The sequence below is a fragment of the Rattus norvegicus genome, chromosome 8, assembly GCF_021556685.1.
Source record: "Rattus norvegicus strain SHRSP/BbbUtx chromosome 8, alternate assembly SHRSP_T2T, whole genome shotgun sequence".
Classification (NCBI taxonomy): domain Eukaryota; kingdom Metazoa; phylum Chordata; class Mammalia; order Rodentia; family Muridae; genus Rattus; species Rattus norvegicus.
Genome location: NC_141541.1, coordinates 36,546,153 through 36,572,078, shown reverse-complemented (window position 1 = coordinate 36,572,078; position 25,926 = coordinate 36,546,153). Strand labels below are relative to the sequence as shown.

The window sequence follows — 25,926 nt, the reverse complement described above, 5'->3', positions numbered from 1 at the left end:
CCAGCATTGATAGTGTGGCAGAAGCCAGAGGCCTCGAACCAGACCAATGAGCCACTGCAACGAACATTTGCAAGCAAAGCTGTTTAGGCAAAAGGGAAACACTGTGACACATGCAGCTTCCATAGTGAGGTTTTTGTTTATTTGTTCCTTTTTTAATTTCAATTTTTTGTTTTCTTTTGGGGAGGGGAGGTTGCAAGGGCAGGGCAGATTTGAAGGGACAGGGAGATGAGTGGGATTGGAGTGGGAGTGAATTCACAAAGAATCAATAAAAAAGTTAAAAAAATAGTTTCAACCCCATGTTGAACCCAAGAATCCATGAATCTAGAGTTAAGACTAATCTGTTTAACCCATCCCCTCAAACTCCTGGGGTGTTTTGCAGCATGAATCAACCACTCAAGTTAGAATCCAAAAGCAGATTCTCAGAGAGGCCAAACATTGGTCAAAGGAAGTGTTTCTAGATACAGGATACACAGTTACATGATATTTGTCCCATGGGAAAATGCATTTAAGCTGAAGAAAAACAACCATTAGAAAACGCACCCAGCGTGGTCACGCTTACACTCCATTTGTCAACTAAAAATGTGTTTGTTTAAATAGGGTGTCTGGTTATAACAGCATTCACTCCCTCTTGGGCAGGTAACTGCCTGAGCATCACAAGTACCTGTGAGTGATCCGGGCTAGGCCAGTGGCTGTCTTTAGTGAACATTCGTCCTGATCATTTCTAACAATTATGCATTAATTTTTGAATACTCCTCCCCCCCGATTTTTAAGTAAGTTGTAGGCATATGACTAAACCATATTCCTTTGATGGGAATATGAAATGTTGACGGCTACTGGTTAGCGACAGTAAAGCTCTGAGCAGAGCTATTTTGATGAAAATCAGGGCATATAAGAAAAGACAGAAGCAGCTGACTTGAGCGTGTTTTGTCTCACTTTTCTGTGCATATAAATTTATCTGTTGGGAGACACGGGGCTTTGTTGCCCATACATTACCCACTAGCTCTTAGTCCAGCCATGTTTCTAACCCTAAAGATGTACATCAAATTCCCAGGTCCCTAAGTCTCACTGCAGCTATATTTACCATGTTGGCGGTCTTCCATTTGTGTATGTCCCCAACTTAGAAGTGCTCTCAGGTGGTAGCCGGATGTAATTTTTGTCACTTAATTTTCATTAGAATATTCAGTTAAGATACTTCAGACTGTGGTGGTTCTGATGTGCCGTCAAAACCTCCCACCAGAGGTTGAAAGAAAGGAAGGGAGGGAGTTATGGAGGAAATGATAGATAGATAGATAGATAGATAGATAGATAGATAGATAGATAGATAGAAGATAGATGATAGATAGAAGATAGGTAGTTAGAAAGATAGAAGATAGAAAGATAGATAGGAAGATAGATAGATAGATAGAAGATAGATGATAGAAGATAGATAGAAAGATAGATAGATAGATAGATAGATAGATAGATAGATAGAAGATAGGTAGTTAGAAAGATAGAAGATAGAAAGATAGATGGATAGACAGATAGATAGAGCATTTAAAATGTTTCAGATAGATAGAAGATAGGTAGATAGAAAGATAGATAGGTAGGTAGGTAGATAGATAGAAGATAGAAAAAAGAAAGAAAGAAAGAAAGAAAGGATGGAAGAAAGAAAGAACATTTAAAATGTTTCATTGGGTTTAGTCTTCATTGAGCAAACTGCATACATCTCTGTAAACTATCTCCATTAGAGGGTAAGGTCAATAGAAGAATTCTCTTTCCTTAGATTAATCTTTGAAGTTAGCACAGCTTTTAACAGGGTATCAGTGGTATTTGCTTCTTCATTTTTGTGTGTGTGGTGGGGGTTATTATTTCTTAAAACAGACCAACAGGTTGATTATGAAGTTCAATTAGACAAATAATGAATGACATCAGTCAGGAAAGTTTGTGAAAAGAAGAAAGGGGGTCTTGTTCTATTTGATAACAACATGTCTTAAAGGACCTATAGCTGTTAAAGTGGATTTATTGTCTCTTTATACAGCCTCAGCTGGCCCAGGACTTGATATGTAGATTAGGCTGGCCTTGAACTCATAGAGATCAACCTGCTTCTGTTTCTAGACTGCTGGGAGTGTGCCACCACGTCTAACAAAAGTTAAAGTGAAATGAATCTGGTAGAACAGACTTCAGAAGCAGGGAGACATATATGAGCTATTAACTGTCCATCTCTAGGGCTCTGTGTAGCCCACTGTATGTGTAGAATTATAGTTAAAGACAATAGAAATCTGATTTTTTATTTGTTTTGTTTTTTGGCTTGTCATGGAGCCAGGCATGGTGTAATCCCAGCACTTGGAAGGTTAAGGTGGGAGGACCTTGGGTTTGTAGCTAGCCTGGGCTACATAGCAAGAGACCTTGTCTTTAAAAAAAGTGTCTTGGATGGGAAGATCTTATCCAAACTTTCCATGGAGTTAGATAGTATACCTCTTAGTCAACGCTCTTCCAGAACTACTCTTTTTTATAGCTTGTATTTTCATCAAAGTTACAGATTCCCAACTCTCTAAAATGTGTCCCCTACTCTTGTCCCACATAGCCTTCTCTTCTTTCCTCCCTCGTCCTGTATTCTGCGTGTAACCCCTCTGTAGAGGCCATAGTGGGAAGGGTAATTTCTTCCCCAGTCTGGCTGCTTTTTTAGGAAGTAAGTTCCAGTCTTTGGGGGGGGTGGGGATTCCTTTGTAGGCTTCCAGGATTTTGATGAACAAAGGTACCCAAATTCTTTCTTTGGCAATTTATTAAATCTTAAACCTTAAAGCTATCATCAAATAGCCCATGTCGTGGAGATAGAATAGTTGGTTCTGCACCTAGACAGAAATAAATAAATAAACTGACACCTCTCTGAAAAGCCATGCTTTTTCAGAGTGACTGGACTTGGTATACATGTGTTTGCACATGCACAAGAGCACTTCTGCATTTACCCTAGGGACCTGGTGTTAAAAAACGGTGAAGAGGTGTCCTCTACATCGTATACTCCCGAATTGCTTTGAGTTTCTTTTAAAACAATGTGTGATCATTTGGTGATAAAAACAAAATGATTAAGATACTTATAACAGTCAGGTATACTCTCCTAATCCCAACTCTTGGGAGGCAAGGGAGATGAGAAGTTCGAGGTCATCTTCAGCTACACAGAGAGTCTGACGCTTGCCTGGGATGTGTGATGCCTTATCTTAAAACAAACAAACAAACAAACAAACAAACCAAAAACCCAAACCAAACAAATAAAAAACCCAACTCAACAACAACCAAATAAATAAAAATTTAATGTTTTTGGTTGTGAGATTAGTCTTTAACGGCTGAGTCATCTCTCCAGCCCAAACAAAAACTTATTATGAGATAGGCACGTAAGTTAGTGACAGAATGCTTGCCTAGCATATGTTAGGCCCCTGACTCAATTTCCCAGAGCCTGGGGTAGGGAGGGCCCTGTGTACAGGTCCATGGTATCTGGGAAGATAAATAGATGGAAGTGAAGGCAGCCTTAAAAAAAAAACCAATAAACCCAAGCTGTTTTCCATTTCTTTTAAATTTTCTTTGAATTTTCATCCAGTAACATTTCCTTGTTATATGTATGGATGTGAGTCTTGAAAACAGAAAACTGCATAACTACTGTTGGCTTCAGGGTACAGAACAGTCTCAGCCCCCCTCGATTCCCTGGAGCCGTGTTCCCTCTGCAGTCAGCTTCATCCAGTCCCCATTTCTGGCAGTGTCTTCTCCACCCACCGTTATGCCGAGTCCAGGACCTCAGGAAAATGGAATCACCACACAGCATCACCTGCTGGACTTAGAGCAATGCATTTGAGGTTTCCCTGTGCCATGTGCGTCAGAGGTCTTCTCTCTAGACTTCTGAGAGGTGTAGAGTACTCATCATGAGTACCACTTTCTCTGTCCCTCTGTAGCTGACTGGATTGTTTCTAGAGTTTGGAGGTCACTAAGAAGCTGCTCCAAGCTTGTAGGTTTGTGTGCTCTTCTCTCTGGGATCGGCACCCAGGAGCTCGCTTTGCTGGGTCATGTGGTGTCTGTATGTTTAACTTTATGAGGAACTGACAGCCTGCATCTGAAGAAGTGAGGCCATTCAGCAGTGCATAAGAATGTCGGTCACTCCTCTTCTGTGTCAGCACTGTGGACATTGCTATCCCCGTGTGGTAGAGTCACAGGTCGCACTCTGCATCATCACAGTGGCTCATCCATTACTTTAACCACCTTTGATGATGTCTTGATGAGATTTTTCTATAAAATTTCTATTCTTAGTCCTTAAAAAAAGTGTATGAGAAGTTGTCAGTATCTAGCCCGGGCTGGCCTCTAATTAGCAATCCTCTGGCCTCAGCCTCTGGAATTACCAATAGGTACCACACTCCTTGCCTATGTTTGATCATTTTTATAATTTTTTAAAGTGGAAACCTTTAATATTCTTTATATATGAATCGTTTATCAATTGTTATACGTGAATCCTCACACCCAGTCTATAGCATGCCTTTTTATTTCCTTAATATTATCTTTTGCAGAGTGCACAACACTGTGGAGTGTTCATACACACACACACATATATATATATATATATCACTGTATATATATATCATATATATCACCGTATATATATATCATATACATCTCACTGTACTTCCTAGTCATCTCACTCCTTCATTGCCCTCCCCCTGACCCCCGCCTCCCCTCCCCCATCCCCTTTGCTTCACCTCCCCCATTCCCTTTGCCTCTCCTCCCTCATTCCCTTTGCCTCCCCTCCCTCATCCCCTTTGCCTCCCCTCCCCCATCCCCTTTGTCTCCCCTCCCCCATTCCCTTTTCCTCTCCTCCCTCATTCCCTTTGCCTCCCCTCCCCCCTCCCCTTTGCCTCCCCTCCCCCATTCCCTTTGCTTCCCCTCCCCCATTCCCTTTGCAGCCCCTATTGTGTCAATGTATCCCACTATCCATCTCCCAGTCCCTTAAAATCTCTTGTGCCACTTTCTAATTTTTCCTCCCTCTCCTCCCATCTCTTCCGCACGAGCACGCACACAGGCCCATCCATGCAGTGCACGCAGGTGTATGTACACAATTATAAATCTAGGTTCCACATATGAGAAAACATGCTATATATGAGAGGTTTAATTTTGACAAGGATCATCTTTTCTTTTCTTTTCCATTTTAAAAACTGCATTGTATTTTTGGTGCCACTACTAAGAATTCTCAGCCTAAACAAAGCCATGAGACTCTATGTGTTTATATTGGGATCTGCGATCTATTTCAAGTCAACTTTTAAGTAAGCATAGTTTTTTTTTAAATGAACCTAGGACTCTCCAGTTTTCTCTTTCACTTGTATAAGGACCTCTTATCTCTCCACATTTAATGACGTTCATCCTGAAGGAAAGAATGTGTTTTAACCTAGAATATAAAGTCAAATATCTTCTAGCATAAAGAGAAAAAGTTCTGCAGACCCTGGCTGTGATGGAGAGGGTCCCCTTTACCTCAGAGAGCGCCCACAGTTTGCTTTCCAAAAATATCACAAAACTAAACGTAGTTCACACATCAGTTCCCTTTGCCCAGCTTTTTTAGAAGCTCAAAGAAGACTGAAAAAAAAATCAGAACATTAGAATGAAATGGAACTTAAGGCTCACTTGGCTAAATTCTTCCTTTTCCAATTCACAAAAATAACACAAGCACGTGACAGACTGTAGAGCTCCGGGGGACGCTGGCCTCGATTTCTTTGTCCTTCTGGCATCTCTCTCTCTTCATGACCTCACATGTTGGTATGCCCCAGGCTCAGTCCTCAGATCTCTTATTTCTTTCTTCCACTCATTCTCTGGGTTACCTCATTCAGCTCCTGGCTCAAAATGCCACATTCACTATATGAGTCAAGGCTCCTCCAGTCTCCTGCTCCCCTGAACTCAGACTAGTTTACCCAGCTGCCACCTCAACACACCAGAGATGTCTACCAGCTACTTGTCTACCACAGCAGTCTTGGCTTACCCTTGCTCTGGAACTTCTATCAGACCCTTTCGCCTTATCAATGAAATATACCCAGAATCTGACAGCACCATGGCCACAAATGTCTCTATGGCCTGGACTGGGATTTGGACTTTACTCCTCACTGGGTTCAAAGTCTCCTGACCTACTTCTGGAGCCTGTTCTCCACAGTGGCCATAACGATCATTAACGACTCCATCTTGCCTCTGCCTGGCAGAACCTCATGGATGACTTCTCATCATTCTGAATCACATCTCTACATGACCTGACTCCTGCAGGTCTGAACTTTTCTGCCCTCCTCACCTCTGCCGGTTTGCTAGTCTTTGAGTCAAACAAAGCTTGTCGCCCTACAAGGGATTGCCCATGCTGGTTCTGTTCCTCGAGGTGCTCAGCAACCCTGCGTCCTCTCAAGGCTGCAGCACACTGAGGCACACGTACCCCCTGAAGGCCACTTTTCCTCAGAGGCCTACGTGCTCTCCCTATACCTGCCCCATCTTCTCTCTTTGCTGTAGCTTTCTCTGTAGAGCTCACCACTGCCTGTCCCTCTCTTGCTTGCCTCCTCTACTGAAACGTGAGCATCAACGAAGGTGGAGTTTGCTTGGTTCAGAGCTGTGACCCCCAGCATCCAGAGCTGGTGGCCCATAGTCCATGCTCAGAGATCAATACCAGGAGATTCCTTTCTAGTCTGTGTTACTTCCGCCTTTCCCTGGAGGTTGTCATTGCTATTTGTGAGCTAAATAGCTTTTTGGATTTCTAAAAAAAAACCGAAATGCATTTGTAAAAGTGGCCACACAGCTTTCCTGATGACACAAGTTTCATACTGTGCTTTTCTCACTTAATATCTATTTGGAAAATTAGTTGATCCACTCATCTATGTATTTATCAGATTATAGTGTTAGGCCACACCTCAGATTTAACCTGGCTCATTGCCGTGTTGATAGGTATGTGGATTGTGCCCCCTTTCCACTACTGCAAAGGAGCCTGCAATGGATATGGTGACCCAGTCTCTCTCTGCACATGAACGAAAGACCTCACCCTGGAATGTCTGTCTGTCGGTGACTTGGCAGATGCTGATGGTGGGCGTGTAAAACGCTTTCCCTCCCATTATTTATCTTTTTATATTGCTAGCACCCCGCGTCTTCGCCAGCACAAGGTGTATCACTTTCAACATACGTTGTTTTTGACTCCTTTATAAATGAGAAAAGTAATAAAACCTAGGGCTTGCAAGTAGATAGTTTCTATTTCCTACCTGGTAAACTTTTGAATCCCTAGATGAGAAACTCATTTTGTAAAGAAAGAAATAACGCGTGAAAGAAAGAATAGAAGACGATTTGAGATGAGAAACATCTGTCCTTATGGAAGTTTCTTACGAAGAGCCATCTCTTGATGTATGCAGAGAGAACCAAAGGCCACACCCAGCGTCTTTTCTTGCTACAAAATACTGTTTCTAGATTCTTTTCCTTAAATTTGCTTTTATTATTTGTGCAAGTGAGAGCAGTGCGCTCAGAGGCCAGAGGCCTAAGATCCCCTGGAACTGGAGTTACAGGCAGATATGACAGGCGCCGAGAACCAAACTCAGGCCCCCTGAAAGAGCAGAAGAGCTCTTAACCCCTGAGTCATCACGCCGGCCCAGATTTTTATTTTTTTTCTTAAAATGAATCCACAACACAAACCGTCAAGTGTTGAGAGTTGGCTTTAGGGTTCCTGGAAGTTGTTGTGCCCCGTGATTTATTATTTCTTAACAACTTTGTGGTTTCCGCTGGGCCTCACTAGAGCGCTCCCAAAGAACAAGAGCAGTTATCTGTTTTAATGACTGGGCCTGGCATCCAGAACACAGGCACAGGAATGAACGCAGAGAGCCATGCCAAGCCAGACGAGCGTCGGGTTCACAAGCAGCACCTGGGGGCTTCTGGGATGTAGTTGGTTTCAGCCCAGGATGAGTGTGAATGCCGGTTGGCTCTTGCTTGCTCTGCCTCTGTGGCTGCTGGCAGGCCTGCAACGAGGTTCAAAGGGCAGCCCCAAGTCATCTCTGGTTTCATCAGCTGTCGAATGTGGCCTGAGAGATACTTTGGTGTAGCCCCAGTTTGTCAGAATTTGAAGCGTTCTGGGAAGTGAGCTGCTCTTACTATCTAGATGACAAAACTGAGATCAGAGAGACAAGTGTGGCTCCCAGGAGGTAGCCCAGATACTTTAAACCTCAACTTATAAACAGTAAATAGAAAGTGGACTTTATAACGTGTACTTACGGACTTAGGTTGTTAGCTGCAAAAGCATCCTTGCTTTCAAATTCCCAAGAAGCAGTGTAAAAACTCTGTATATGTTCCTGAACCTGTACCCTACCACCTGTCCATGGCAGACATTGTTAATCAACCTCAGAAAGCTCCAACGCAGCCTGAGAACCCTCTTTAAACAGTGCTTCTGGTAGGTAACGAGTCATAATTGAGCCAAGTTTTTATGCGAATTAAACATCTGTTTGTTCCTCCCTCATAAACGTGTGACTCACGACCCAACGCTAACAGCCCTGGACATTAAGCTAGAAGATCGTGGTTTTGACCCTCGGTTTGCTTTTCCTGGTTAAGTTGTATTAGGCAAGTTATTTAACTTTTCTGGGACTAGTTTCCCTGAAATGAGGGCGTCAAGAAGGATAATCAGTAAGCATCCTCCTTCTCAGAACATCCTTATGATTCAAGGCACAGAGATTTTAGAGTCTGTGATTTTATAGTTTTATAGTTATTCTAGGATCTTTGATGAAGACCATAGACGTTCTTTTGTTTTGTTTTTTCTTTCTTTCTTTTTAGGAAATTTGCATCTTACAGATACGTTACTGGAATTCCGACATTCATGTTTCCAGCCTTTCTTGGCTGCTGCTCTTTATTTGCAGGGCTCCATTGATCTATATCACTGAAACCAAAATTTAGACATTCACAGGGGTCAGGGGAGTTACTTAAATGAGGGGAGTTACCTAGAAGCCATTTTTGGCTAAGTGGGGCACAAATGGCCTCACACCCCAAGTTGGAGCAAGGCCCGGTGTAGCTGGCTCACCCTGCAGTTCAAAGTTCAGGATCTTGAGTTGCTTTTTTTTTGGTTTTGTTTGCTCCACTTGTTCCTTCTGATGTGCAAGAGGCCCTGCATTCATTCCGGGCTTAGCAAGGGGTTCTCTTTGGGCTCCTTGTCCCTGGTCTCTCCGGCACCTTGTTGGTGACTGACTCTTGTTTGTTTCCAGGTTCTCCTTCCCTACGGGCATATCCTCTCCTGTCGGTGATCACCCGGCAGCCCACAGTCATCTCCCACCTGGTTCCCACCGGCCCTGGACTCACCCCAGTTAACACTCGCCACGCAGTTGCTGCTGAGGCTGCTGCTGCCGCCGCCGCCGCTGCCGCCGCTGCCGAGACCCCTGGTGGCGAGGCATTAGCCAGCAGCGAATCGGAGACAGAACAACCCACCCCCAGGCAGAAGAAACCACGCAGGAGTCGCACCATCTTCACGGAGCTGCAGCTCATGGGCCTAGAGAAGAAATTCCAGAAGCAGAAGTATTTGTCTACCCCAGACAGGTGAGGACCGGAGGATGGCCCTCTCTGTAGGTACCCCCTGGGGAAGAGTTCTGCCCTCTGTGGGATGTGGATTCACAAACGGCACATTTAGTGCCGGGTTACACTCTGGTCCAGATATTATTCCTTTGCTCAGATCAGAGGGCCCTCTCCTCCGCCTCTCCAATGTTTTTGATAAGCCTCTTCAGAATACCAAGAAAAGAGAAATCACACTATCTGTTCTTAAAGCCCCAGACATTTAACATCACACACGGTGGGTCTAGATCTGTGACTTTAGGCCTTCCTTACCCTCTTGAATACCTGGCTGACTCAGTTTGATGGTCTGGCTCTGGGTGGAAAGGCCTGGATTGATCTAGGTCAGGAGGTTTCTGAGACCTTAGTGCATTTGATCAGGGTCAAAGCAGAGCTACTTGGCAGACATCGCTGAGAAGCTGGAGGGAAATCTCTTTAAAACCTTTGCAATTCATGTTTGGAATGATTGTAAGCCTTGCCTTCTCTAGAGGCCCTCTGTCTTTAATTTAGTACCTTAATTACAAAATATGCCTGTTCCCTTACCTTACCCTGAGGTGGATGAGCTCAGGGATGGGCCTATTTACTGGGAAACTTTTCCAGATCTTTAAAATTATCATTATTATTATTAATTATTATTGTTATTATTATCATCATTATTGTTGCTAACTGCTTTGTCCCCGTTAGGTTGGCCCCAGTCCTGTGAAAGGGAACAGGAAATAACTGCAATTAAATGCCTGAAGCTATTTAGCAGTTGTTTAGAAAACGATCTGAAGTGAAGCACAATCTCCAAGTTTCCCTTTCACGGAGAACTTGTCTGCTGGTTCCACAAGTTAGCTGCTTGCTGGGAGTCTCTTGGGTGCTCCAAAGTGGGGTGGCATGGGTGACAGAGAATACTATGTAGTAAACAGAGCCCTGCTTTAAAGGACATCATGGGTGGAGGGAAAGAATGAATACAATTGTTATAGCATAGTGAGCCAGCTGTGGTGCCGTATGTTGCCATAGAAACGGAAAGATATTGCAGAGCGTGGCAGGAAAGCCTTTAGAAAGACCTTTGGTTCCAGAAGAGAGCATCTTACATAGAGGAGACATCCCTACAAGTCACAGACTCCTGTCCACTAGGCATGTTGGAGGAACTACAAACACGGGCATTTCTACTTAGGGATTGGGTGGGTATAGGAAGGACCTTATCTGCCTGACTGAGGGGCAGGCCTTGCTGCTGAGCAGGCCCTGGCTAATAAGATCCATTTTAGAATCATAGCTTCCATAGCACTACGACTGATGGATTATAGGCAAGTGATGGGCCGGCCAAATCTAGGGATGGCTGCCGGGGCCAGAGCGGAGGGGGGTATATTTAAAAATGGAAATGGAATGGGAAGAACCAACCCTGGATGAGGAAGAAGGGCGAGAGTCGAGTGTCCTGTGGTTTCTGAATGAGGCAGGCCATTAGGAAACACGGATGCCCTTCATGAAAGCCTAGCGGCTGGGGATGGGCTGGGATGGACAAGGCAGAGTGAGCTTTGCTTTGAGCATTGACACTGTGGTTACGTTTGGGCAGGCAGGTCTGTGGGCTGGGGATTAATACACGTGAGCCGCAGGTTGCAGGTAACTAAGCTTTCTGAACTTGTGTGGTCAGACGGAACAGCCATCATCCTTAGTTGTACGGTTGTGAGTCTAAGAGGCTTCTGAAAGTATGGTTGAAAGTTAGGCTTATTTCTCAGAAGCTAGAAAAGCTAAGAGGGAGAAGGGGAGGGGGAGGGGAGGGGGAAGGCGGAAGACGAGGGGGAGGGGGAGAGGATGGGAGGGGAGAGGGGGAGGGAGAGGGGGAGGGAGAAGGGAAAAGAGGAGAGGAGAAGGGGAGGGGGGAGGGGAGGGGGAAGGCGGAAGACGAGGGGGAGGGGGAGAGGATGGGAGAGGAGAGGGGGAGGGGGAGGGGGAGGGAGAGGGGGAGGGAGAAGGGGAGGGGGAGGGAGAGGGGGAGGGAGAAGAGGAGAGGAGAAGGGGAGGGGGGAGGGGAGGGGGAAGGCGGAAGATGAGGGGGAGGGGGAGAGGATGGGAGAGGAGAGGGGGAGGGAGAAGGGAAAAGAGGAGAGGAGAAGGGGGAGGGGGAAGAGAGAGAGAGAGAGAGAGAGAGAGAGAGAGAGAGAGAGAGAGAGAGAGATGTGTCAGGGCTTCCTGATACTTGTCCAAGCATCTCGCAGGTGACCCACACAGAACTGATTCACTTGCACAGGGAGGAGGACTCCATCTGGCTGGCATTGAAGCCTGCGGCTCAGTCCCTCCTCTCTCCCATGTTCCCTACCTCCCTACGTGACCAGAGCCATGAGCACTCCCTCCTCCCACAGCTCCTGCTCTCCTCCTCTTCCCTGTTTGTTTCCCCAGTTTCCTAGGTGACTCCATTTGAGTGAATCTGCAGGGAAGTGAGAATTTGTAACGGTGGCAGGTAATGAGAACAGGCCGATGACAGTGAGATTTTTTTTTTCCTGCAGCCAACGTGGTGAGTCAAGGATGCATTTTTCCCAAGTGAGCTAACAACATTTGCTAATGCTGTTGTAAAACTGTGAGCCTTCTACTGACTAATGCACCTGATGGCCTCAGGTGAACCAAGCTCAGGAAAACCCTTCAGGAGCCTAAAAGGACCCTTAGCACCACCAGAACCCAGAACAGCTCTGGGACCAGAATTGTAGAATCACCCTGGATCGTCTGGTTCATAACGAATGACTCCCTAGGGCGTACTGCTTCATTAAAGAGAAGAGCTAAGTGCTGCTGGCATTGGGCACTGCTTATTGCTTTGGTCAGTTCATCACTTCCTGGAAACTGCTCAGCCGACAGTAGCCCCTCCACAGGGATGACCACGTATGTAAATGTAGCTTTTAGACAGGCCCAACAGTCCTACGAAGGCAGAGTCTATTTTTGAAATTATTAGAGGCTTAGTTAATGTGCCCCAATCAGAGCGGGAGTTCTGGGCAGCTGTGTATGTAAACACGCAGAGTTGGCTGATGCCAGGGTCCATGGGTGTGTTTATGCCAATGGTAGATAGATGTTCCTGGGTGGAGAAAGCTGCAACCAAGGCATCAGGCGTTGCACCTGGACTGCCTGTTACACCTGGACTGCCTGTTGCACCTGGACTGCTTGTGGCTTAGGGTTGAGCCTGTGCGGGCTTGCAAAAAATAGTGGGCCCTAGATCTGCAAGTGGCAGTTCTCAGAAACCTGGTGACCTTCAAGCACTGGTGGTCACGGCTCAAGTTAATGTACAAGTCTGAACTGCTTCGCTGAGCAGGGTTGGAGCTCAAGGGAGGTTGCAGGCAGACAGCTCATGTTTTCTTGGATCTCATGTCCCCCTAGGCAGTACCCAGGTAACTGTATAGGTCCCTGGCTGCAGCCTTGAGAACTAAGGATAGAAACCCAACTAACTTCCCCCTAATATCCCGTGTCATATTTGGCGTTGGGTCCTTGCTCAGGCTGTGGCATTTCTGTTTCCCCTCCACAATTTTTGCTTTGTGGAGAAGTGTTGTGAGGTGGGCCCTCACACAGAAGGTGGCATACAAGTCAGTCATGGGCGGATTTCACTCTTGCTCCAGGATCCAGGAGTCAGCAAAATTAGAGCCAGAGGAGTGTTTATTTCAGGCTCTTTGTATCACATAGTCTTTCCCCATCTACTCACGTCTGCTGATGTAGCACAGAGGTAGCCATGGGCAATGAAAGCAAATAAACTTGTCTGCGTTCCAATAGACTTTATTGAACAGGAAAAAAAATCAAGTGTCAGGAATAGCTTGGCCATGTCATCGTGAAATTCTACTCTCTCGCTAAGCGTTAAATCTTCTATCTGTAAAATGGGAATAATTATACCTACCAAGCTCGGTGTGGTGAAAAGATAGCACTGGGCAGTGGCTTAAAGTGTGTGTTTGGGGTGCTGGCATGCTCTGGAGATGGTTGCTGTGTGCTCGAATGACTTCTCACTGTACAAATGGCTTCAACCTTAGGACTTTCCAGAAGGTTTCAAAGTAGAAATACAGTGGGCCTAGAAAGCAGGAGGGACTATGGATTTATGGCTTCATTGGGTTGTACATTCCAACCATTGTAATAATTTAGGAACATTCCTGGGGCTGAAGGGGATGTTTTAGCACACGAGTCACTTGCTTCACGAGTACGAGGCCTGAAGTTCAGATGCCCAGAACCTTCGTAAAAATTGGGTAGGTATGGCCGCTGCCTGTAACCCTTGCGCCTTTAGCAGGCACAAATAGGGGCTGTCCAGGGCAATGGGGGAACTCTGGGTTCACCAAGATACCCTGTGCCAATAAATATAGTAGGATGTAATGCTTGACGTCAACCTTGGGTTTCTACACACACCACACACAAACATGCATGCACCTAACTATATACACATGCATGTGCAAAAATATTTCTGAGTCCTGCTTTGGGATCTAGTGACGTAGTAGGCAGTTTTGTGAACACAAGCTCAAGGCTTGGTCTTGAGCTGGGGAGGCACAAGTAGCATGGACAGCATGGTCCATTGGGGTGACTGCTGAGTCAAAGGAGTTATGGGAGCTCACCAACACCGGAGGTGAATCTGGAGAGATGAATGGAATTCCCATAGAAGTACAGCTTTACTTCCTGTTTCTAGCTTTTGGGATCTTGAGCCTACATTTTATAGATATAGGGGTGAAGATCAAAGGCTTGGATGTTGAGGTTCATTTCAGAGAGAGAATGATTCTGGGATGGGGACTCTGCCCGTGGTCTTACGTGTGGCCCCTCTTTTCCTGTTTTCCAGCCCTACACAGCGTTCTGAGAAGGGAGACACCCTTCCTCTCGGCCATGGCCAGGGTTAATGGTGGCAGTCTGAGATTTGGTAGCAAGCGCCAGGCGCCAGCCAGCATGTCCCCACCGCTGTCCCTCACTGCATTTTCCTCACCCTTCCTTTGTGTCTCATGCCTTCCAGGTTGGACTTGGCCCAGTCTCTGGGGCTCACGCAGCTGCAAGTGAAGACTTGGTATCAGAACCGAAGGATGAAGTGGAAGAAGATGGTGAGAAAGGGCAAGGGGTGCAGCCCTGGGCCCATTCTGGTGGGAGGGATTTCCAGTCTGAAGCTGTGGGGAAGGATCTCTGGTGGTTTGGACTTCGAGACAGGAAGATCTTCTGAGGCACTGGCTGTAGAGGGAGGCTGTTTGAACTTGACTTCTTTTTTTTTTAAACAAACAAACAAACAAACAAACAAAAAATATTTTTTCAGTCTTCTATTTTATATTTTATATATATTTATGTATATTTACAATATATATTTTATAAAATATATTTTTATATTCTATTTTATATTTTCAGTCATCTATTACACCCAGATTGAAATTTCCCCTCCTTCTCCTCCTCTCCAACCTCTCTTCCCCCTTGCCTGTACATTGCCCCCGCCCCAGATCCACTTCCTACCCCCACCCTCTCCTCAGAGAAGAGCGGGCTTCCCAGGGACGTCAACCAAAACACTGCTCAACAAGCTACAATAAGACCAGACATATACTGTTACATCAAGGCAAAAAGGCAAACTGGTAGGAGGAAAACAGTTCCATAAGTAGGCAAAAGAGTCAGGTACAGCCTCTGCTCCCACTGTTAGATCCCCTCAAGAACTCTAAGCTATGCAGCCATAACATATATGCAGAGGACCTAGGTCAGACCCCTGCAGCTTCTTTGCAAATTCTGGGTCAGTTGATTCTATGGGCCTGTTTTTGTGATGTTCCTGACTCCTCCGGTTCCTCTAATCCTTCCTCCTCCTCTGCAGGACTCCCTAAACTCCACCTACCTTTGGCTGTGGTCCTTGTCATCTGCTCCCATCAGTAGCTGGATGAGGTCTCTCTGGTCTCTTTGATGATGACTGTGCTAGACTCCGGTCCCAGCACACTCTTTAGACAGGACAGTATGCAGGTAGAAGGTTTTGTGACTGGGTTGGTGTCCCAATCCCTCCACTTGAGGCCTTGTCTGGTAACAGATGGCCAGATCAGCGCCGCCCCCAGCCCCCCACCGTGTCCCCATTACTAGGAGTCTCTGCTAGGGTTACCCTCATAGACTCCATGGAGTTTCCAATTCACTTTTAAAATATCCCTCAGTTCCTGTCATTTCTCCCAGTATTTTCTCCTTCCTTCCCCCAACTGATCCTGCCTGTTTCCAACCCTACTCACTCATAGTTCGCCTGCGAAATCTACTCTGCTTCCCCTTCCCTGGGGGGGAGCCTTATGTCCTCCACTGAAGTCCTCCGTGTTGCTTAGCTTCTCTGGGTGACCTCATTTCTTAACCAGTTTCTCTAGAAATCGAAGAAGAAAGCCTACAAGCTCCCTCGGCTGCTATTCTGAACCCCACCTTCTAGTACTTACAAAGATCTCCGTTCTCCTCCCAGCAATAGCTCAGTACCTTCTGGCAGTAGTTATAAAAAGAGACGCACGCTTCTGTGCCTGCGTCCTTGAATGCGGTAGTCTTTAACCTTGGCGGCCATCACAGTTACTGGGTAGCAGGATAAGCTCCCCTCCCTCCTAGGGAGTCTGATCTCGGAGATCCATGGCAGGGCTGGGGATGCCAAGATATTTTGTAGCATGCTCCCTTCAGCTGGCTCCCACCTTCCAGTGACCTATTCGATTGAGAGAGCCTGCTGTGACTCCAGAGCCCTCACAGTGCAGTCACGTTCTTGAAGTCCCACCCCTGGACGTTTTTCCATTTAGAGAGGATGCTATGGACCCACTTCACGTCTAAACTGCAGAGTCACTGCTGCTCCTCTGCTAGCCATCCCTGTCGTAGGCAGCACAGGGACGAGAATAAAACATAACCCGTGCTTCTAGTGGAATTTGTTCTGAAGGTGGAGAAAGAAGGCCCAGGAAGGGCATGCAGAATGATTCGGTTATTTAGTTCGAGATCAACCCCTCAAAGAGTTCAGAGTTGTAGGAACGAAGACAGCTGCAGACAGAAGTTAAAACTGAAGGATAACGAGATTCAGATAAATTGAGTCATTCTGAAAATTCTATAAGGCTCTACACATATGGGACTTGTGGAAATTGGGGGTGGATGTTGTTCACTAAGGGAACTGAGTTCGGGGAGTGAGAGGTGCTGGGCCATTCCTCTGAGAGCCCCTCCCTGCCCATCTGGGGCACTCCCCTTGGGTCCTTTTTCTTTTTCGTCCCACCACCTTTCTCTTTCCTCATCAATCATCATTGTGGTAATCAATGTCTCCAGAGCAGCAGAGTATTGTTTAAATTGGTTATCAGCAATCTTTGCATGAGTCATACGAATAACAAACTGACAACCCGTCCTCTTGGCCAGCACCACCCAGTCCCCCTGTGGGACAAACATGTGCACTCTGAACTGTGACATCACCTGATTTTTATTAGCCACTCCACTGCCAGCACAGTTGTAGATGATGTTTTCAGCCATGTGCTTCAAAAATGGAAGGAACTCAGCAGCTTTAACATCAGAGAACATTCTGGGCCAATTCAGATCCCTTCAGGAGAGAAGAGAACCAAGCTTTTAGTTCAGTTCATGTTAGGAACAGCCAGTTATTTCGTATCAGGTAATAGGGTTGGAGTGACAAGTTGAACCTTAAAAACGTTTTGAGGTACTTGCATTTCCATGTGGTGGCTGTGAGTATGAGTGTAAGGGACAAAACCCAAAAGGCCCGTGAGAGCAGAAAGGGATGTTGAAGGGGCAGGAAGGGTGAGATAAGGAGTGCAAAGGGAGGCAGAGAGGGAGGAAGGCAGGAAAGCCATCACAAACAAATGATGTTTGAGAATGCTTAATGAAGTTAACGTTTTATATGCTAATTAAAAAGACTAATTAAAACACACAGAACATAAAAATACTTTCAGTTGAGTCACTGAGACAGACCTGAAAGCTAGGTTAAACAGAGTAATCAAAGCAACCATGGAAGGGCTGACATACCGCTTCAGGAGCAGAGAAGAGGAGGGAAGGCTTTGTGGAAGAGGCGTCCGTAAACTGGTTTCAGTGGGATGGATGGCAACGTGTCCAGTGATGGTGGGGAATGGGCTTTGGGCAGAAAGAAGGGGCAGAAGGAACTTCAGAATGGTGGAAGCCACACACAAGGCATGGTGCGCAGTTGTAAGTGTGGAGTTCAGACTCCCTCAGAACAGCAGGGCATTGTTGAGCTCCAGATTGCCTCATATATTTCCCCGCTAAAACTCTTTCAAGGCTATCTCTTCAGGTACTGAGAAGGAAAGAAAAAGATAATTGGGTAATAAAGATGTCTCAAGGCAAGTAACCTAATTGGAACTGGAAAAAGATTAGCATTTGATTCTCAGACTCACTCTCAAGGCTGCCAAGGACAAAGCTGCCAAGAGCCAGATAGGATCTCTAACTAGTTTTGACTGGTCAGCATGTGTAACCTATAGCGGGTTGAGTAAATTTAATTTTGCACATTAGCTGGGATGCTTATCCCATATTCCGTTTCTGGGGATCCACAGCATTTATATCTGGCTGAAAATGTCTCATTTGTTAGTGGTCTGCAGTGTTAACACCCAGTTCCCTTCTGAAAGCGGACCGACCATACACTGCAATGTGGGAAGACTATAGTGTCACACACAGGTGCCACTTGCTTTTGAATTGTCTCCAGAGTGAACAGTTCAGTGAAACTGTTACCGGTTATGACCCTGGACAGGTTACTGTGTGTCTCCTTGGTAAAGTCTCACATCTACTTCGCAGAGTTCTGCTATCTGAGGTAACATCTCTAAAATACCTAGGCTAGTGTTCGCCACATGGGACGCAGACAAGGGAGGTTAGCCATCGTGGTTTTTAGTGTTTGTTGTCGACACAATCCATGTTTTCAAAGAATCTGAGCTTGTCGAAGCCATGATAGGAAGGCAAAAGTGAATTCTACAGGCTTCTAAGACCCCTCAAGCTTCTCTCTTGGTTGAGGGGAGTCCTGAGTACTTGGTCCCCTGATTCAGCTCTGGGACACAGTTTGAGGCCTAATGGGACATGGGGTCATCAGACTGGGACAAACAGCTAATGAGAATGGCAATGCTGTAGGAAAGATTCATGGAGGAGAGTCCAGACATTTTTTTTCTCAGCATCATCAATTCCATGGTCCCAACTGTGCTGGAGGAGGGAGGGGAGAGGGACCTGGCTTCTAGTGGGTGAGCGTGGACGCATAGGAAGCAGTAAGACCAGTGGCATGTCTTACTCGATCCTGTGCATTCAGCAGAATGTAATGCTGGTGCGAATGCTAGATTCGAGAAGTTTGGACTCTTACATTTAACTCCAACTCTACCCTTGGCTTGCTTCGATGCCTGCAAACACTTTCTGTCAACCGCTTCCTGTCATCCTATTCTCTCTGAGGTGCCTGAACCCCATCTGACTACCTCAGGAAGAAAGCAAGAAGAGCCATCTTGACATCTTCGTCTATATTCAGATGCCTAGATTTAGGGTACGGAGGTGGACTCCGGATAAATGCAGCCAATGCAGTACAGTATTCTGGGTGCTTTGTGAGAGACAGAGAGAAGCACATGGCCTCATGCCTAGTGGGTTGCCTGACCTCTCTGGACTAAGGAACAACCTGTCTCTAGGAGTCAGTGGGGAAACAAACCCCCGGAGAGGCTGCAGGGTGCTCTCGAGTGTGCAATCCTAGCGCAGGACGGGTGTGATTTAATTGCATGTCTCAGGTGCGCTGGGAGGCAGGGGGCCAGAGGTCGATGCGGAAAGCAGCCAGGAGGGTAGTTATCTCCTAATTATTGCTTGCACTGGAATGTTTTATTCCATTTAGAAAATGGTCTGATTGTTTTGACTTTTTTTTTTTTTTCATGCTGTAGGGAAACAGCCAGGTGGGGTAGATCCAAGCTGTGTGGGTGGTGTTCTGTAATTGCTGGGCTGGACTTTCTTTTGCCAATTAGATGGCTTCCTTAGACCTGCCCTTTTCTAACTTGATTATTGCATGGGGCAACTGCTTTTCTGTATAACCTCTTTCATACCCAGTGGAGCCGCTTTCAACATGTAGATTCTGTCTTGGCACAGTCAGGCACTTTCAAAAGCACTGACATCAAAATCAGATACTGACATACCCGAGAAGGAACACGAGTGTCTTCTCTCCAGAGGCGATTTCTGCTAAGTGTCTATACCTTGCTTAAGTTCACTTCATACCTCCCTTTGAGCTGTCCGGATGGGTTCAAATAAGTCAAGAAGAACTGCAGCTGGAAAAAGGTGTTTATTGAGCCTATATAGCTTTCTTGGCTCTTATATGCAAAAAATAACTCAAAACAAATCACAAATCTACATAAGAACTAAAATCACAGAAGCCTTAGAAGAAAACAGAAGTAAATATTTTTGACTTAGGATTAGAAAAGGCCTTCCTGTATCCAACACAAAAATCGTTAGCAACAACAGAAAAATTAAGTTGGATTTTATGAGAATTAAAAACTTTTGTGCTGTGAAAGATACCATGACAAAGTGAAAAGATTAAAGAGAGAGAGAGAGAGAGAGAGAGAGAGAGAGAGAGCGCTGAAAAGAGAGCCCTCAGCATAGAAACAGATATTTTTAAGTGTTCTATCTGGTAAGAAACATGAATCTAGATTTTTTTTTTTTTGGTTCTTTTTTTTCGGAGCTGGGGACCGAACCCAGGGCCTTGCGCTTCCTAGGTAAGCGCTCTACCACTGAGCTAAATCCCCAGCCCCGAATCTAGATTATTTTTAAAAATCTCTTATACTGTATTCTAAGGAGATAATTCACACAGACAAATTGCGAGACACATGGTCTGTCCTGAGATCATATACACAGTATACAAATTGAGCAGGCTGTACTTACATACTTAGATAGAATATATACCAACAATTTAAAAAAAAAGGCAATAAATTTGAGAGAGACCAACTTGGGGAGGGGAACATGGGAACGGTTGGAGGAAGAGAAGGAGGAAGTGATATATTATATTTTAAATAAAATTTATTTTTAAAAGATGTACAAAAGGCCAATAAACACATGAAAAGCTGCTCGACACTGTTAGCCAATAGGGAAAGGCAAATGAAAACCACACTGAGCCCCTCCTTTGCACGAGCTAGGACAGCCATAATCATGAAGGCATCTATTCCAAGCATTGGGGAGGAAGCGGGGAACTGAAATCCATACACATCATTGGTTGGAATGTCCAGTGGTGCAGCTACTTTAGCAAGAGTCCTCAGAATGTTAGTCAGAGTCGCCACACGATGCAGCCCGTCTGTTTCTGGGTACAAACCTGAAAGAGGTCCAAGCGGAAACTTGAAGCGGTGTCAGTTCATCCATGCTCACAACTCACTGAGCCCAAAGGTGGGCGTAACCTGAGTGTCCATCAGCTGAGGAGGGAGTCAGGGAGCTGACACAGACATGCGGTGAACATTATTTTCTGATACGTGCTACAACGTAGATGGGCCTTGAGGACACTGTACAAGTGAAGCAAGAAAAGCCCACGAGTTACGATTCTGTGTCTGTGGAAAGACCGCTTATTGCCGAGGTGCAGGGCAAAGATGTGGTGCTGATGGGCAAGAGGCTTCTATAGGGGATGAGGACACTCAATTTAAAATTTCACTGCCGTGATAGTTGCCCTAGTTAGCAATTATGCTAGACATTGTTAAATTGGGCAGTTTAAATACATGAAGGTTGAATGCAAGCCCAGTGGAAGGAAGTTAGGTCACTGGGAAGTGTCCTTGAATGGACAGGACACTGAGACCCCAGCTCCTCCTTTGCCTCCTGATCACCTTCTCCCACGTGATAATCTGGCTTCCCCATATGTCCGAAAGTAGTGGGCCAGCCATGAAGTAAAACCACTAACCAGCGAGGGAAAATAAACTGTTCCTTCAGATGGATGTATTCATCTCAGATATTATACTCCAGAGTTATGAATCCAATTATTACAGAAAGTAGCAGAAACATCTCCTACCCCTTCTCTATTTAATTAAAGCCCTCCCAAAGCTCTTCACGCTAGCTGTGCCCGGAACATTAACTACACAGAACCAGGGGTTGGAGTCGGTGGAGGAAGGACTGTATATTTCCTTTACTAAGTTAACTATGGCTATGGAAAACAATTATTTTCTACCTGTCTCATAGGGTTCGTTTCACACACGTGTGCTCATTTTCATGCCTGCTTTAGAGTCTGTTCTTTTAATCTCTCTGTCCGTACTTCTCTTGGTATTAAGTGCCGAGTTATGCGATGCTGACTAACATCCACTGAACAGGAGAGAAGCTGGCTACAGCCTTCAAACACCCGTGGCCAAACCCGGTGGCTTCGCTATCCCGTGGAAAACCACACACCGTGCTGTGCGAGGATGGACCAGGAGCAGGGCGGAGGGATTTCTTGGATGCAATAACTTTTCTTTCCTTTTTCCACATAGGTCCTTAAAGGTGGACAGGAAGCACCCACGAAACCTAAGGGGCGCCCCAAGAAGAACTCCATTCCCACATCAGAGGAGATCGAAGCGGAAGAGAAAATGAACAGTCAGGCCCAGAGCCAGGAGCAGCTGGGATCCTTGCAGGGACAGGAGGAACCCCGTGATCCCCAGGAGCCCAAAGCGTGCCTGGTCCCCTTGGAGGTGGCAGAACCGAGTCAACAGCCCCAGGAGTTGCCAGAAGCTTCCTCTGAACCCCCACCATTAAGCTAAACTAAAGTTCTTTAGGGGGAGGGGGAGCCTGGGAAGAAGGGAAGAGAGAAGCAAGGAGATGCTGACGGAGAGAAGACCGCTAAAGACTAGTCACGTGGGTAGAGGAGCGCTTGCTGTCTCCCTCCTCCCAGCGGCATTTTCATCTGGAGCACTTGATGAAGACTTACTTGTGTGGGACTTGCCGTTCTTGCAAGGCTGTGTTAGCCACAGATACCCTTGAGTAAGGGAGATAGCGCCTTGGATCTGATTGCCCAGGCTTAGGTGATGGCTTTAGGGCTGGCTGCAGCAGCCTCTTAGTGTGGCGGGCTGGGCTGGCCTGCAGCAAGGGCTGCTCTTCTCCCTCTGGGCAACAGGTCAGCAAAGCAGGGAGAAAGGAGGTGGAAGTGCTTGGGAGGCCTGCCCAGGCTCCTTGCTGACTCAGCGCTTATTTCTGTAGTTTTAAGAGAATTGATTTTTTTTTTTTTGAGGGTGGGGTGGGGTGGGGTGGGGAAAGCCGTTAAAGGCAGAGAAAAAAGAAAAAAAAAGAAAAAGAAAAGGAGTTGGAGGGAGTTGTGAGTTACAGGGGACGTCTCAGAGTCCTGCTCGTCTGTTTGGAGACACGTGTGCCTTTGTACCTTTATAAGATGGTCAGGTGCCAACAGACCTGATGATCGATCCTTGGCTTCCCTGCTTCGTGAAGCTGCCATCCGGGAAGCTGCAAATGCAGATGCGTTAAGATAACTTTTATTTTTTAATTAAAAATAAATCTTTGAAGAGGATTGTCTTGTTTTTGTTCATTTGTTTGTTTAGAGAAGTGTCCTGTGGAACGGGAGGTAGTCAGTTTCCATGGGCCTTTCTTTTCCCATCTACAAAGCAAAAGGTTGGGCCACACCACGAGTGCCTAAGTACAGGAGCCACAGAAGTGATACGGTGGTCACGAGGTTAGGAAGTCGAGTAGCTGGGCTGCCCCACCAAGCTACTCCACGGCCAGCAGCTGCACAGATGGGGGCTTCAATTTTAAAAGTTGTTGTGGTATTTTTAAAAATATACTTCTTTATTTTATTTTCCCGTGTGTGTGTGTGTGTGTGTGTGTGTGTGTGTGTGCGCGTGCGCGCGCGCGCTCATGTGAGCGCGTGTGGGGCATGCTCCTGCCACTGTGTGCGAGGCCAGAGGACAAATTATGGAAGTCGGTTCTGCCCTTCTCCCATGTGGACCCTGGTAATTCAGCACAAGTCATCAGACATGGAGGTAGGTGCTGTTAGCAACTCAGCTGTCTTGCAGGCTGGCCCTTTTGGATAGCTAATTTAGGGATAAGCTTTGGGGGGTCAAAACTCTAAACATGAGCTTTGCTTCTGTCCAAACCTTTAAGCCCAGTCCTCTGTACTGGTTTCTCGTTTGTCACCCAGCTTTTCTTTATTAATTATCCAACTTCTACGAAAAGAAGACTTAAAAGCAGACTACACTGCTGTGCCAAGGCACTGGTGCTGGTGCCCAGTGGACGTGCTTTCTCACGTGAAAGGGGTCTGGGCTCCATAGTCCCTGCATAAGAGGAAGATGTCACAAGGGAGGGTTTGTCTGGCTCTCATGCACTCTGATTGTGAGGCCTGATTTCTCAGGGTCACCTATAAGGTTGCTTCCCTGTGATGCCCTTCAGGACATGACACCTACTTAGTAACTGGCCAGTCATCCATTACTGCCACCTTTATCATGCCATAGGCTTGGAAGCTAGCAGCCCCAGCCAGGAGGTCGAAGCTAACATTGTTTCTGTGAAAGAGTCACACGACACACTTTAGAGCCAGACAAAAATCTGCCCATGTGTAGCCATCTGGCTGCCCACTTCCCTCTGTTGACAAGCAGACAGGGCAACCACACAGCTTTGATCAAGGCCCACCTCACATCTCTGCTGCTGAGAAAAGCAGAGGGAGACGTCTTTCCTTTTACTCCCATGAATAGACAAAGGGGTAAAGGATCGGCCTCCGAGAACCAGTTTGTGTAGACCACACCCTGCTGCCTGTGCAAGGCAGCTTGTAGCAAGTGTGCAGAGAATTGTCTTCCTCGCCTCTGCCCACCCTGCAGTGCACTTGTACAATGTGCTGACCAAAGCGGTGTCACAGCAAACCAAAGCCGGCATACAATGGCTAGAGTCAGCATGTGGGCGGGGCCGGGTAGACTCGGAGAGCCGTGCTGTTCTCATTCTAGGAGCTGTCTGCCACTGAGATGTGTGCATGCGTATGTGGGGTGTGGGGTGTGTGGTGTGTGGTGTGTGTGTGTGTGTGTGTGTGTGTGTGTGTGTGTGTGTGTGTGTGATCTATGAGCGTCTTCTACTCCAGGTGCCCATGATGTTCTTTATCATCTGACAACAGCCGTGACCGTATGGACCTGTCTGTGCACACACTTGCTGGCTCTACCACATGCTGGGTTCCAGGTGCTTCTGACTCCAACTTACTCCTTGTCCCATCCTCTTTGGTTGGTTTCTTGCCTGGAGGGGTTGAAGACATTTCACTGGTGGATTTAAAACCTGGGATTATCTTTCCCTGTGTTCGGTAAGGCCCAGCCCAAGAGTACCTCCACTTACAAGCTCGTGGCTTAGCCTCCAACCTAAGATGTGCCTGTTTCTTTTTTTGTTTTCTTTATTTTCTAATGAATCAAAGATGGGCCAGCCTGGACATTCTCTCTCTCTCTCTCTTTTTTATTGACAAAATTATTCGTACTCAAGGCATATCTGATGTTTTAAAACCCGCACGCAATGTAGAATGGCTGCATCAGGCAACGTGGCCTTTGCATTTTCTCATATACCATTATTTTTACCATTATTACTATAGGGAGGCCCACTCTCAGCACTTTGTCATCATATAATAGTCTGAAACCTGTAGTCACCACATTGTACAATAGATCTCTCTTTGGACCTACCCGTCCTAACTGAAAATTTTAAAATATAAAATATTTATTTTTATTTCATGTGCATTGGTATTTGGCCTGCATGTGTGTCTGTGTGAGGGTGTGGCCTCCTCTGGCTTTGCAGACAGTTGTTAGCTGCCATGTAGGTGTGGGGAATAGAACCTGTGTCCTGTGGAAGAGTGGCCAGTACCCTTAAGCACGGAGCTATTGCTCCAGCCCCATGACATCTTTTATCCTCTACCCAGCATCTCTCCAGACCTCGTCTCTCATCCCGAACATGTGGTAATTACCATGGTTACACTGTACTTCCGTCACAGCCTCAACTTCCTTAGCGTCTACTTACCAAGTGAGAGTACGTTGAGGTTGTCTTCTGTAGCAGGCCCCCCTTTGCCACGTAAGATGGTGACCTTCAGGTCCATTTATTTTCTCTCAGTTTGTAAGATTTCCTTCACTTTTGAGTCAGACAGTATTTCACCGTGGTCATGTACCCGTTTCCATATCCACCTGCCGGTTGGGTCCTTTGGTTAACACCCACCTCTGTTATTGTGAGTAATACTGTCATGAACACCAGCAGTCTCTTTCTCCAGCAGTGAGAAGGAAAGTGTCTTTTGCTTATGCCTTCTCTGGAAGCCAAGCCCCACTCTTCCTCCAGCTTTCTCTTTCTCTTTTCGCTTCCCATGCCCCATGGTACCAGCTTCTCAAGTCTCCTCTGGTTTGTCACAGTAGGTAGGTTGTTCTAAGCAATTCTGGAAGGAATTACTGAGAAAACCGCCCCCCATTGCCTCGCCCCACCCCCTGAATTTCTGGGTGATTTTTTTCTTCCATGGTTTTGCACTTGCAGGCCTTGCTAAGTGAATGCATTGTCCTTCTCCGGAATACAGGGTGATGGCCACCAAGGGTTCAGGTTTTA

The 25,926-nt window shown here is 46.2% G+C and overlaps 1 protein-coding gene and 1 long non-coding RNA gene across 5 annotated transcripts in view; one reads left to right on the top strand and one right to left on the bottom strand.

Moving 5' to 3' along the window:
• Positions 1-22,895, top strand: part of Barx2 (BARX homeobox 2) — a 67,399-nt gene extending 44,504 nt beyond the window's left edge. The window contains 3 exon segments of the mRNA NM_001427453.1: positions 9,204-9,531; positions 14,477-14,561; positions 21,873-22,895. Of these exon segments, the coding sequence (NP_001414382.1) occupies positions 9,204-9,531; positions 14,477-14,561; positions 21,873-22,139 (680 nt within the window). The 3' untranslated portion in view covers positions 22,140-22,895.
• On the bottom strand, positions 13,257-16,154 carry LOC108351669 (uncharacterized). 4 transcript variants are annotated; one of them, XR_015627576.1, is made up of 3 exons: positions 15,894-16,154; positions 15,326-15,501; positions 13,257-14,715 (listed from the first exon to the last, which is right to left on the bottom strand). It is a non-coding gene; the product is annotated as an uncharacterized LOC108351669 (long non-coding RNA). The 4 variants fall into 4 exon arrangements; XR_015627575.1 differs by having other exon boundaries at positions 15,326-15,425; XR_015627577.1 differs by having other exon boundaries at positions 15,931-16,154.
• Positions 22,896-25,926: the final 3,031 nt, after the last annotated feature.